The sequence below is a fragment of the Camelina sativa genome, chromosome 14, assembly GCF_000633955.1.
Source record: "Camelina sativa cultivar DH55 chromosome 14, Cs, whole genome shotgun sequence".
NCBI lineage: Eukaryota > Viridiplantae > Streptophyta > Magnoliopsida > Brassicales > Brassicaceae > Camelina > Camelina sativa.
The window spans coordinates 6,207,824-6,222,680 of record NC_025698.1 but is presented as its reverse complement, the minus strand read 5'-3'; the positions used below and the strand labels follow the sequence as shown (position 1 = coordinate 6,222,680).

Below are 14,857 nucleotides of genomic sequence, written 5' to 3'. Positions count from 1 at the left end.
TCAGGGTTTTTCCAAACCTTGGCCTCTCGTCCAATCGCCCATACGTTGATGTACATCCGCGTCTTTGCAGGGATATCATAGCCTTGGATCGTTATTGGAGACATTGATTCTCTAGGTATAGTTGGAACTGATGGATGCAATCTGAATGTTTCCTTGACTATGAGCTTCAAGTATTCAACTTTCTCTAGGTCTTCTTCCGTGAGATTCTCTCTTTTCTCTCCGAGGACAGACCGAATCTCTTCTTGTGCTTTCTTCATCGCCCTTGGGTTTCTAATGAGTTCTGTCATTGCCCATATCAGAATTATGGCAACTGTATCTATCCCTCCTAGGAAAAGATTCTGCAATGCATATGATCAACACACAGATTAAACTCATGTATACTAGAGTAGATTCACATATAATTATATATAACTTGTAAGAAAAAAATATGCGGTTAGTCCACCAAAAAAAGAATGTTGCAGATGGATACATCATCTTTTTACCCACACATAGTATATATAAAAGAGAGAAAAGAAATATTATTGAATGATATGCATGAAATATAGTATAAGTTTTGACGTACCATGAGTACTCCTTTGACTTGATCCAAATTGCTTTTGGAACCAGGAGTTCCATTTTTATCAACCAATTTCAGCATCCCGGAAACGATATCGGCAGAAGGATCTGTACCTTTGGGTCCATCTAATGACTTCAAGTGATCATCAATCACATGTTGGTAAAAATCATCAAGCTCCTTAAACATTTTCTCTAGTATCACTCTTTTTCTTTGGAGCAACCAATCTGCAAAGTTTCCTAGTTTGCCAGGATAGAAATCAGCGACACCAAATTCACCTGTGGCTAGGGAGCCTTCCATGACAAGCTGTATGATTTTCTCCTCGTCGAAAAACTTGTTCGTGTGCAAGTTCTGTCCTAACGATGATCTACATAAGATGTGGGAGACGAGGCCCATAGAAATGTTGTTTATATCCACGGGAGATTGTTCCAAAGCCGAATTGGATATCTTCTTCACCATGAAATCCATCTCTTCCTCCTTTAAAGACTTAAAAGTTTGAAGCTTCTTGAAGTTCAAAAGCTCCACCATCGAGACTTTACGGTTCTCTTTCCAAGTATCAGTGAACTGTGCAAAAGTGATGTCTTTAAAGTTATACGAGAGTCTCCTCGCCCCCAACATCTGTGGCCGAGTACATGTCTCGACATCTTTGGTTTTGAGAACTTCTTCAGCCGCTTCGCTTGAGGAGATCACAACAGCTGTCGTAAGCCCTAGAGGAAGAGACATCACGGGTCCGTGTTTGAGTGACAGCTGATGAAACCACTTGTGAGGGATTCCTGTGAATTGGTGCAAGATTCCGATGATCGGAAGACCTCTAGGGCCCGGAGGAAGTCGTTGATTCTTCTTCTTTAGAAAAACAAAGGAGAAGAGGGCAAGCAACAAAGCCCAGGACAAATAGATCAAGATCTCCATTTTTTTCTTTTTCTTGGATGATCTTGGTTTTGTATGTTTCTACTTTCTTTTTTTTTTCTTGGACTTGGAAGTGATGCTGATGGGTGATGATTTGTAGCTGGCCCTTGAAGTCGTTCTTTATAGAACCTCTGAAGATTATTCTATAAAATGTCACATGCGCCTCAATAATAATTTTTGTTTATTTAATTTGTGACAGCAAAACGCGTATATATAATTAACGTTTGGGGGTTCCCGTTGTATAATAATCCTCGATCTTTTCAACGTACTGAATCTTTGACCGGCTGTGTTGAAAATTTGAAATATAAAAATATATATGTATGGCTCAATCAAATTTCAACAGATACAAAAAACCTAATTATATAATAAATACAAATACTAAAATTAAAATAATTACAATTATTCCTTTTTAATTTATAAATTAGAAACCAAATCATACAATAAAATAAACATAACAAAAGTAAAAACATATTATTTTTCGTAATTTATATTAAAAACTAAACTAATATAGCAAATTACTAATTGTAAAACAAAAAGAATCATATTTTTACAATATATGAAAATAATTAAATTATATAATAATATTATATAAATTTAAAGTATCAAAATTTTTAATTAATATAATCGCAACATGTATCAATTATTCGATGAAATTTTAATTTTAATACATGTATAAATAATTTTTCTAATTAGATTTTGATATATGCTTACATAAAAAAAAAGTTACAAATATTCTACACTAAACATAAAAATAAATTATGTATTTTTGTAAGTATATAATTGAAAAATATACTTCAATTAAAACAAGAAAAATTATTTAAAAAATATAAAACTTGTTTTTAAATAATTAATATAATATGTATATAGTATGCACGATATGTATTTTATCGCATACTTCTAAATTTGTAAACAATTTTTTTTTGAATTAGCTCGTTTGAACTAATTTAATATACGTTGACAAAAAAAATACTATAATATATATGAGTTATTATATTTATAAATTTAAATATAGTATTTTTAGATTATCTATGTTGATTTTTACTTACAGTTTTGAATTAATTTAATGTTTTTATATATATATATATATATTTGGTCTTCGTTGATGACGATTCAGATTTCAGATTAAACTAGAGTATCATGTATCAGTCCATCTCCATCATATCTCTTCGTCGTATTTACTTGCAGCTTTATGATTTTTCTAATTGTCGACCATATATAGATTAAACTAAACAAAACAAATTTATAGTATAATCATTGTTTTGTTTGTTTGGTCAGAGTTTACATGGTCAAATTTACACGATATTAAACAAGAATATCATGTATCAATATATATTTCTTCGTAGTATCTTATTTGCTGCTTTATGATTTTTATAATTGTCGATCATAAAGATTAAACAAAATAAAACCAAATTTATAGTATAATCATTATTTAATTTAGTCGACAATTTCCGATGACGTTCCTATCGAGAAAATTATCATGAAAGAGAAACAACATGTTTGTTAGTTAGGATAATGCTAAGAGAGATCTACACCAAAATCTCTACCTGATGTCGTTTCCAATAGTTAATTTTTGATTCCCCATCACTAATTGAGATAAGTACTAGTATTTCCTCTCTTTCAAAATATTAGAGCATGTACAATGAACAAAGACTTTCATAGTCTCTTATATTTAATATTTTAATAAAACATCAATTTTTTAGGAATAAATAAAATTTATTAAAACATCAAACTATCAGGAATAGAAGGAATATAATTTAATTTAGTTAATTATTTAAATTTTAAATAAAAAATAAACTTAAAATCAATCATATATTAATATGTGTGTAATAAGTGTCTCACGCGGTTCTCAAAAGTTTTCAAAACAGAATCGATTTTCATTTTTTTCTTCCCCTTTTTTTTTTTTTTTATTGTTGAGACTTGATGAGAACTCCCACTGTACATGCTCTAAAATGTTTTGAATTTAAATATGTATATTACTTTCAAAAAGTTTAACCAATCATAAACAAAACAGTATAATATAAAATATTAAACTAATCTAAAATAAATTCTCTAAAACATCCTATTATGATACAAAATAATTTCTCTAAAATATCCTATAATTTCTCTAAAACAAAATAAGCCCTAAACTCCAAATATTAAACTTTAACTCCTCAAAACTATATTTTAAATGTAAAATAAAAAATCTAAACCTAAATTTTTTAAAAAATTAATTAAACATATTATAATTATATAAAAAAGGCTAAAAATGAAACTATTCAAAATAGAAAATATTTAAAAAAAAATTATCTCAAAAAAAGTATTTTTTAAAAATTCTCTACTATATGAAACGAATACAATATTAGTTTTTTTATTATCATCACGAATCTCAATCATTTAAGAGCATCTCCAATAGTCCTCTATTTTTATCTTTATAATAGAGGAACTTTATAATAGACGTGAGTTTTACTCCAATAGTCCTCTATTTTAGAGATGAGAATAAAGAACCATTTGAGTAAAACTCACATCTATTATAGAATTTCTCTATTATAAAAAAAAAAATAGGAAAATACTCTATATGCCTCTATCATTGAGATTTATCATGCATGGGACGGATCCAGGGTTGGTGGGAGCACGTGCTCCATACTCATTAGTATAAAATAAAATTACTAGTATAACTATTGTTTGTTATATAGCTTATTAAAATCAATAATTATTGGTGTCTAGAACATGTTAGGGATGAGGTGTTCAATATTTTCAATTCATTTTGCTTTTAATTATTTCTATAGTTGCCACGTTTTATTTTTTTGTTTTGTATACACATAATTTATTTTTCTTTCTTGTGTGTGTCTTATACTTATACTCTTATTTCATTTTTTTAATTGGTTGTCAATTACATTTCGTTTTTTTCCTTTCTTGTACTTATTTATCAAAATGCATGTTGTTTATTTCTTTATTTGATTGTCTATATTCTAAAATATTAATAAAAGCATTTTGTGAATTCAGTAGATTACAGTTTTTGTTTCAATTTATATATCAAATATTATAAAATCAGTGAAATATTCTTCATATTTTCGAATTTTTAGGGTCTTTAAAAAATTTATAAAAAAATAAAAAAGAAATCATAACTCATTAGTTAAAAAAAAGATATATGTGCTCCGTGTTAATAATAATTAGTTCTCGATCTGCCACTGATTGTTGCTTTATTTGTTTGGTTTGGTAGATTAAGGATTTAAGTTGGTTTAGCAAATCGGTGGGTTTGATAAAGATTAAAGTATAAATTATAATTATTATTAATACTAGGTTTTGAATATACGCTACGTGTGGTCTATTTAATATATTTTGATAAAAATTATATATAATTGATTACGGTAATAAAATATTATCTCATAAAAAAAATTAAAATTAGTACTAAGGAAAAAAAACTAAATTTCAGATACATAAATTTTTTAAAATATAAAAATCACTTGTGTTATAAAATCAAATCTGAAAAAAAAATCATAAATTTAACTTGACGTCCACGTGAGGCAAATCAAACTGATGACCTCACATATCTTAAACCATTTTCTTTGACCACCAGAAAAACGAAACAATTTTATAATCATGAATTTAACTCGTTTTCATATTTAATTGATCGCTACCACCTATGTTTTCGTTTCAATGTTTTCTTATTTTTCATATTCTTTCTTGTCATTTTCATTATCAAATTTTGTGTTAATTGTCATTGTAACTTTTACCATTTGGTTCTTCGTTATACTCTTTTTCTTCTTCTTCCTCGTCAACTTCTTCACATTCTTCCACTGAAAAACCTTTTTTTAGACTACCACACAACTTGTTAACCCATCAAACTCCAAGAACAAAATCATTTCTTTTCTCATAAAATTTGTGAAATTCATGATTACCAGCATAGTCAACACATGCACCCAATTATTGACAATTTTATCCATATACTTATTTGGTTTTAGATCCACGCGTTTAGAAACTTCTCAAACCAAAATCCTTACTTGGTTTATAATATTTTAAAAACATAATAAAATATATTAATAATTATTTATTTAATATAAATCATATGATATATAGAAATATGAGTACACTATAAGAACATATTAATTATAAATAAATAATATCAATTAATTATATCATCAAATAATATCAATCGTATCATATTATCAAATAACCGTATATAACAGTAACCGCTTGAACCGTAACCGTATTTAAACGTAACCGTTTGTTAAACGGTTCTCGTTAAGGTACAAAAATTTCTAACCATAACCGATGATTAATAAACCTTAACCGTGACAACCGTAACCCTGATCATGTCTATGTATAGCTAATAAAACATGTGTGTTTGTCGTCCATCTTTCTTCTTTAAACCTCAAAATTTGACTCAAACATCAAATTAAGGTTTTGCGATGTCAATCCTTCTTCCTTAGACCCAAAAATAAAAAAGTTAATGAAAGAATATCAACTCATCTCTAAAATCATACACAAAAATATGTTTTACAGCTCATAAGAAATAAAAAGCACAAATATAGATAAATAAGATAATTTATGTTTTACATCAATATTTATAATATTTTAAACTTTTAAAAGGTTTCGAAATATAAAATTTGAACCTTTTAAAAATTTTCAATATTTATAATATTTGAAACTTTTAGAATTTAAAACTTATAATATTTAAAAACTTTTTAAAAGCTAAGAACTTTTAAAAGTTTTAATATTTATAATATTTAAACTTTTTAAAATTTTAAATATTATAATATTTTTTTGAAATTGTTTAAAGTTTTAGTTTGATCAAATAAAAAACCAGATCAAACCAAATAAAACTTTTAAACTTGGACGCCTGATAAATCAAGCTTTCCTGCTCATTCGTTGTTGGAAGCATATTAATCTTATTTATACTGGTTCTGAACCATTGTCTAAAAAAATTATAGCCGATGTGAAATATTGTGCTTAGTTCTTTGATTTCCATAAATTTAAAATTTTTTTTTTCTAAAAAATTTTATAAATTCAAAAAATGTTAATGAATGACATATCAAATCATGATAGGTTGTTTAAAACAATTCTTAATATAGAAAATTCTGAAAATTGTATAAAATGTTAATAAGTGATATGTCAAATTTTTATTGGTTGTTTAAAATTCTATGTGGACGGTCTTAGGAGCTTATAACTCCTACTTTTTATTAATATAGATTTAAGATTATAAATTTATCCCATGGCTTAGTTAAGTTATTATTATTGTTTATTTCTTCGAACATCAGTTTAATTGATTAGTACATATATATATATATATATATTGTATAATATATTGTCCACATGACCGACGCTTTGATAAAATTTATTAAATGATATCATGGCTTATTATTGTTTATTTCTTTGAACACCACATGGTTTAATTGATTAGTTTATAATTTTATTGACTAGTATGTATATTCGTATAGGTCCGTAATGACAATTGCCGTATGAAACCAAACTTCTCCTCAGGAGGATAGATGGGGCGATTCAGGTGAGATCCACTTTCCACTGTACTGTCCGAGTAGATATTTTCACTATTTCGAGATACGTGAATACATTGAGAGATAGCCAGTCCTGGAATTTAACTTTGTTTCGAACCATAGTAATTTTATTTGATCAGATCATTGAATCATTTATTTCTCTTGAAACCCTTTTCGTGCAACACGTACGATGCTTCACAATCATCTCGGTAATATTGTTTTGATTTAACATGTTAAGTTTATAATTTTATGTCAAAACATGAGTTGATGATTTATTTGTGATTAATTGAGTTACGTTTATGTTTTGTTATTTTATTACTTATATTATCTAAACCATGAATACATACAAATACTCTTCGTGAAGATTGGAGGACATTGAAGAAGATTGACATTTTACAAACATGAATCTTTCTTTTAATTTGCTTCAATTTTTCACGTATGCATGGATGAAGATCGTATAGTATAGAATATGGACTAGGACACACGCGCGCACGTATGGATTAGTTTTGTTTCGCTCACACTGAGTCAAAAAGTCAAAACACTTTCGCCACGTCATCAATATCACTTGCCAGTTGCCACCTCCACCATAGTACAGAGGATGATACCTGAGGGTGCCCGGTTCCTCTAGTAGAATTCATCAATGAAATGTCTTGATATACATAACTAACAAAATACTGTTAAAAAGTTTAATTTGGTAAAACTCGAAAATATTGGGTCCAGATCTGCTACTTCATTAACAAATTTTATAACATTCAACTGACCGTAACATGTTTAAGCACATGAACAAACTTCATATTATTCTTGATTTATGTATTATTCAAACATTTTTTCTTATATATTAATTCACAACAAAATCTAAAAAGAATAATGTTACATCTTCTGCTTCATACAATTTCTTTGTCATCAAAGCTTCCATTGCTGCTCATCAGTAACGTTGAACGGGTACAAGTTGAAGAGGTATTTTCTTGACAATGGAGATATTACCAGCTTCTTCCATATCAATGTCTTCACCTTTCATCCCATCAGGCATACTCCAATCGAAATAATAAAGCAAATTCATCAGCGCTAGTTCCACGGTAGCAATTCCCATTGGCATCCCGGGACAGATCCTTCGACCAGAACCAAACGGTAATAGGTCAAAGTGCTGTCCTCTAAAATCAACGGAGCTATTTGCAAACCTTTCAGGGTTGAAATCTTCAGGGTCGGTCCAACGCTTGGGGTCACGTCCAATCGTCCACACGTTAAGCTGGATTTGCGTTTTCGTGGGAATATCGTAGCCTTGGATCTTGATGTGAGACATTGTTTCCCTTGGAATCACAAATGGAAGTGCTGGGTGTAATCTGAATGTTTCCTTGATTATGTTGTTCAGGTACTCAACTTTGCCTAGATCTTCTTCAGTGATTCTTTCCCTTTTGAGACCAAGGGTGGTTCGAATATTTTCTTGAGCTTTCTTCATCACACTAGGGTTTCTAATAAGTTCTGCCATCGCCCAAATCAACGTCACCGCGCTTGTGTCTATCCCCGCTAGAAATACATCCTGAAGATTACATAATAAAGAAGATACAGAGTTTGAATTAATCAACATGTACTTCAACATGGGAGATATGAAGAGAACCAAGATTTTGAGATTTATTACCATGAGGATTGCCTTGAGATTATCCATATTGAGTTTGGAAGAATCTGAGGGTTCTTGTTTATCCATCATATCCAAGATCAAGGTGACAATATCTTGATTGTTCCTCCTCCCTTCTGGCTTCAAGTGATCATCAATCACATGCTGATAAAAAGCATCAAGTTCTTTAAAGACTTTGTTGATCCTCTTGTGTCGTTGAAACAGCCAATCTACGAACCTTCCAACTCCACCAGGGAAGAAGTCAGAGAACGTGAAAGTCCCTAGAGCTTCTGTTGATTCGTTAACAAGTTCTTCGATCCTGTCTTGATCGATAACAAAGCCACTCTCGTGAAAGTTCTGTCCTAGAGCAACTCTGCATATGATGCTTGCGGTGAGGGAGAAAAAGGTTTTGCTTAGATCCACAGGAGAATGGTTCAAAGCCGATTCCGACACTTTCTTCACCACTAGATCGACCTCTTCCTCTCTGATGTACCTAAAAGACTGAACCTTTTTAGAGCTAAAAAGCTCGATGACCGCGAGTTTTCGCACTTCTCGCCAATACTCACCGTATGGTGCGAAAGTGATGTCTTTGAAACCGTAAGAGAGTTTTCCGGTCCCAACCGACTTTGGTCGGCTGCAACATTCCAAGTCATGGGTTTTGAGAACTGCTTCAGCTGCTTCGCTCGATGAGATCACCACAACAGGAACGAACCCGAGACGAAGAAGTACCACGGGTCCGTACTTGAGCGAGAGCTTATGAAAACATCTGTGAGGCAATCCTGCGAGATGGTGCATGTTTCCAATGATGGGAAGACTTGAAGGGCTCGGTGGAAGATTGAATTTTGCGTTTTTAGTCTGTTTCAGAAAGAGCAATGACACGAGAGTAAGAAGTGAAACTAAGAAGAAACAGAGCAAGATCGACATTTTTCTCTGTTTTTTTTTTTATTTTGATTCTTTCTATTTTTGGCTCTGTTTCTTGGAGATACAAGTTTCGAACATGGAAGACTCTTCTTTATATGGTGAGTGACATGGATTGATTGACGTAGAGATCGATACGTTAACTCATCAAACCAAGTGGTTGTGAAGGTGTAACAGAAGTTACAAGATTTGTGGAAATTATCTTCGTTGAAATCAACAATCTGACAGAAGTACCATCAAGTCTTGTGGGCCCAAACCCACGTGTCGTAATACGATTTGTTGTCAGCGGATAAGCAGTCTGATAACTTTTATTTTTTAATTATTTTATTTTTCTTGTCAACGAGTGTATAGTATATATGGTTATTTTAGTTATGTGAATTTCAGATTTGTAAGGTAGGATGTGAAATTGGAAATTTAATAGATTTTGATTAGATTTTATGGTGATTACAACTCTTCTTTTTGAGATGTAGAAACTTTCTTCGAATCTCATAGTTAAGTAGACGTTTTGGTAAAGATTGTCAAAATTTATGCATATTCCGTTATTTCATTTTTTTCTTGTCTTTGAGTGTTTCTTTTTTTTTTTGTCAATCGTCTTTGAGTGTTTCTAAATAAACTAATCAACAATGTCAATGGCTGATGTCGTTTGGGAACTGTAGATTTTGTTCGAATCCAATTATTTTTCTCCTTGAGAGGTATTGATGATGATGGTGCAACATGTTTGTTGACCTTCATATTACCATTATGGCATTCATCTTTAATTCAAATATTTCAACTACCATGTATCAATCAAAGTTATATACCATAGATCCAAATTTCCTTGCATTATTGAGTTTCTATATTACTAGTAATACGTACAGTACTATAAATAGGCCATTAAATTGACTCCAATTAAAAAAAACAGACATTTTTTTAATTAAATTGAAATTGGATTTCGTGCAAGTTTGTTTCGCTAATTCTTTGACTTTGAGTGTTGAAGATAATACCATTACTGACATCCATAAATAATTTGAATATTTCAACAATGTATCAAATTAGATATTACAAAGTAAAAATAGTATAACTATAATATTTTTGTATTTTGGTCGGCAGGATAAAATACTGTTTATAACTATTCAGAAACAGACATAAACATTAATAACAAGAATAGGATTTCGTGCAAGTTTGTTTCGATGATATGAGAATCGTCTCTTAGTGTTGTTTGAAAGTGACATTTGTGGATGATGTGTTGTGAATTTGTGATCAATATAATGACCATCACCATTAATATAAGTGTATAACTGAAAGGGAAAGCTAGAAATGCAAAAGTTCGTTATAACAAATAAAAATGATGCCAAAAAAAATATATCATTGTGAAAAATGAACTGCAACAGTATCAGGACCAGACACACATCTCACCACTAGGTTCACTGATCACTTTCCAACCTCTACATGCCTTAAGATTAAGACATCATTTGTTTCCACATTTTTAATCTTCTTATCTCCTTTGATCATAACTCTTATTTAGTAAGTTCTCACTTTTTGTAGAAAAAAGATCAAATTTAACTTTTCTCTATTAAAGTCTTATGTTTGCACTAGAATTTGATATAACCATTAACCAAAAAAGGAAAGATATCATTAAAAAATAGCTGAGACAAAATATATGACCAAGTCATCGCCTGATTTCTAAAGTAAGATAATACAAATTAACCCCAAAATCACGTTCCGTGCTTGATCCACCTCACGGATTTATCCAAACTACACAGTAATATACGTGTCGGTAATGTATGTTAAATTTATTTGTTAAATTTATGAGTCATGATTCGTTAATTTGAACTTAACCTTGAGTTCACATGGATTTATATCAGAGTTACCAAAATAAGATTTCTAGTAACAACTCTGACAATTGTCATTTACTTCATTTTCTGCCATTTACGTAATTGTATGCATATTTGTAGACGAGTAGGTAGACTTAGTAAAGAATAAAAAGTAGATGTTCGTAAGACTTGAGTTTTACTCTGTAGCTTGAAATTTCCATAGTAGCCATAAGCCTTTAGATATGTCATAACTACAGAACTACTGTTTGCATATTTCAATTGATTTTGATTAGAAAACCTTATTAAACTTTACTGTTTTTTGATATTTTGTACATCAAACATTCATTAATTCATGTATTTCGCAAATAATATCTACGGAATTATAGGGTTTCTGCTCGTACTCTTTCCATGTCATGCATTGATCTTCTGCTCATCAATAGCGTTGAAGGGGCACAAGTTGAAGAGGTAGTTTCTTGACTACCGTGAGAGTACCAATTTCTTCCATATCAATATCTTCACCTTTCATCCCATTAGGCATACTCCAATCGAAATAATAAAGCAATTTCATCAGTCCTAGCTCCACGGTGGCAATCGCCAATGACATCGCTGGACAGATCCTACGACCAGAACCAAACGGTAATAGGTCAAAGTGTTGTCCTCTAAAATCTACAGAACTATTTTCAAACCGTTCAGGGATGAAATCCTCAGGGTCTGTCCAACGCTTGGGGTCACGTCCAATCGTCCATGCGTTGATATGGATTTGTGTTTNCCATAGATAATTTGAATATTTCAACAATGTATCAAATTAGATATTACAAAGTAAAAATAGTATAACTAAAATAATATTTTTGTATTTTGGTCGGCAGGATAAAATACTATTTATAACTATCCAGAAACAGACATAAACATTAATAACAAGAATAGGATTTCGTGCAAGTTTGTTTCGATGATATGAGAATCGTCTCTTAGTGTTGTTTGAAAGTGACATTTGTGGATGATGTGTTGTGAATTTGTGATCAATATAATGACCATCACCATCAGTATAAGTGTACAACTGAAAGGGAAAATTAGAAATGCAAAAGTTCAAATAAACATGATGCCAAAAAAATAATCATTGTGAAAATGAACTGCAACAGCAACAGTATCAGGACCACACACACATCTCACCACTAGGTTCACTGATTACTTTCCAACCTCTACATGCCTTAAGATTAAGACATCATTTGTTTCCACATTTTTAATCTTCTTATCTCCTTTGATTATAACTCTTATTTAGTAAGTTCTCACTTTTTGTAGAAAAGAAGATCAAATTTAACTTTTCTCTATTAAAGTCTTATGTTTTGCACTAGAATTAGATATAACCATTAACCAAAAAAAAAAAAGATTTCATTAAAAAATAGCTGAGACTAAATATTTGACCAAGTCATCGCCTGATTTCTGAAGATAAAACAAATTAACCCCAAAATCACGTTACGTGCTTGATCCACCTCACGGATTTATACAAACTACACAGTAATATACGTGTCGGTAACGTATGTTAATTTTTTTTTTTTTTTTATGTATGTTAAATTTATGAGTCATGATTCGTTAATGTGAACTTAAATAAGATTTCTAGTAACAACTCTGACAATTGTCATTTACTTCATTTTCTGCCATTTACGTAATTGTATGCATAGTTGTAGACGAGTAGGTAGACTTAGGAAAGAATAAAAAGTAGATGTTGGTAAGACTTGACTTTTACTCTGTAGCTTGAAATTTCCATAGTAGCCATAAGCCTTTAGATATGTCATAACTGCAGAACTACTGTTTGTATATTGTCCTACAACGAATTGAACTACTATATTTCAATTGATTTTGATTAGAAAACCTTATTAAACTTTACTGTTTTTTGATATATTTGTACATCAAACATTCATTAATTCATATATTTCGCAAATAATATCTACGGAATTATAGGGTTTCTGCTCGTACTCTTTCCATGTCATGCATTGATCTTCTGCTCATCAATAGCGTTGAAGGGGCACAAGTTGAAGAGGTAGTTTCTTGACTACCGTGAGAGTACCAATTTCTTCCATATCAATATCTTCACCTTTCATCCCATCAGGCATACTCCAATCGAAATAATAAAGCAATTTCATCAGTCCTAGCTCCACGGTGGCAATCGCCAATGACATCGCTGGACAAATCCTACGGCCAGAACCAAACGGTAATAGGTCAAAGTGTTGTCCTCTAAAATCTACAGAACTATTTTCAAACCGTTCAGGGATGAAATCCTCAGGGTCTGTCCAACGCTTGGGGTCACGTCCAATCGTCCATGCGTTGATATGGATTTGTGTTTTCGGGGGAATGTCGTAGCCTTGAATCTTGATGTGAGACATTGTTTCCCTTGGTACCAAAAACGGAACAGGTGGGTGCAATCTGAATGTTTCCTTGATAACATGCTTCAAGTAATCAACCTTTCCTACGTCTTCTTCAGTGATTCTTTCCCTTTTGACCCCGAGGGTGGCTCGGATATTTTCTTGAACTCTCTTCATCGCTTTAGGGTTCCTAACGAGCTCGGTCATCGCCCAAATCATTGTTATGGCGCCTGTGTCTACCCCCGCGAGAAATACATTCTGTGCATCACATAAATCATTTATACACACTTAGAAGTTATATAAACCACCGTTTGAATATATGAATGAACCAAAGAAATGAGCATTACCATGAGGACTGCCTTGATATTACCCACACTGAGCTTGAAATAATAATTTTTATCGATCATATCCAACAACGAGGCAACAATGTCTCCGGGGGCATCCAAACTTTTGCGTCGCTTCAAGTGATCATCAATCACATGCTGGTAAAAAGCATCAAGCTCTTCAGAGACTTTGTTTATCCTCTTTTGCGTTCGAAACAAGGAATCTAAGAATCTTCCAGGTCCACCGGGGAAGAAGTCTGAGAAAGTAAAGCTTCCTAGCGTTGTCGTACTCTCGGTAACAAGATCTTCGATCCTGTCCTGATTGATGATAAAGCCGCTATCGTGGAAGTTCTGTCCTAAGGCTACTCTACAAGTTATGGCTGCTGTAAGGGAGAAAAAGGTTTTGCTTAGATCCACAGGAGATTGCTTCAAAGCCGATTCCGACACTTTCTTCACCACGAGATCGACCTCTTCCTCTCTTATATACCTATAAGATTGAACCTTCTTAAGGCTAAAAAGCTCGATAACCGCGAGTTTTTCGCATTTCCCGCCAATACTCACCATACGGTGAGAAAGTGATGTCTGTAAAGCCATAGGAGAGTCTTCCGGTCCCGAGCGTCTTTGGTCTGTTGCAACATTCCAAGTCATGGGTTTTGAGAACTGCTTCAGCTGCTTCACTCGAAGACACCACAACTACTGGGACAAACCCGAGACGAAGAAGTATCACAGGACCGTATTTGATGGAGAGCTTATGGTAAAATCTGTGAGGCAATCGGGAAATATGGTGCAAGTTTCCAATGATCGGAAGACTTGGAGGGCTCGGAGGAAGATTGTATTTTGCGACATTTATCTTTCTAAGAAAGATTGATGACACAAGTGTTACAAGCGTGACCAAGAAGAAACAGAGCAAGATCGCCATTTTTT

General features: G+C 31.9%; 2 protein-coding genes and 1 pseudogene across 3 annotated transcripts in view; all 3 read right to left on the bottom strand.

Moving 5' to 3' along the window:
- Nucleotides 1–1,462, bottom strand: part of LOC104743283 (cytochrome P450 71B2-like) — a 9,326-nt gene extending 7,864 nt beyond the window's left edge. The window contains exons 1-2 of the mRNA XM_010464384.1: nt 563–1,462; nt 18–338 (exon numbers count right to left, since the gene is read on the bottom strand). Of these exons, the coding sequence (XP_010462686.1) occupies nt 18–338; nt 563–1,462 (1,221 nt within the window). The remainder of the gene's footprint in view (nt 1–17; nt 339–562) is intronic.
- LOC104739965 (cytochrome P450 71B2) lies at nt 7,701–9,579 on the bottom strand. 2 transcript variants are annotated; one of them, XM_010460449.1, is made up of 3 exons: nt 9,109–9,185; nt 8,567–9,035; nt 7,701–8,467 (listed from the first exon to the last, which is right to left on the bottom strand). In XM_010460449.1, exons 1-3 carry the CDS (start codon nt 9,183–9,185, stop codon nt 7,856–7,858), a joined length of 1,158 nt encoding a protein of 385 aa, XP_010458751.1. In that variant the 3' UTR covers nt 7,701–7,855. The 2 variants fall into 2 exon arrangements, with proteins under 2 accessions (XP_010458751.1, XP_010458750.1); XM_010460448.2 differs by having other exon boundaries at nt 8,567–9,579.
- LOC104739964 lies at nt 13,137–14,852 on the bottom strand (annotated as a pseudogene).

Bases quoted from the DNA above. Each gene is read 5' to 3' on its own strand.
- LOC104739965 (XM_010460448.2), bottom strand. From the start codon at position 9,466: ATGTCGATCTTGCTCTGTTTCTTCTTAGTTTCACTTCTTACTCTCGTG. The intron at 8,468-8,566 runs GTAATAAATCTC...TGTAATCTTCAG, and splicing joins ATCTCAAGGCAATCCTCATG to GATGTATTTCTAGCGGGGAT.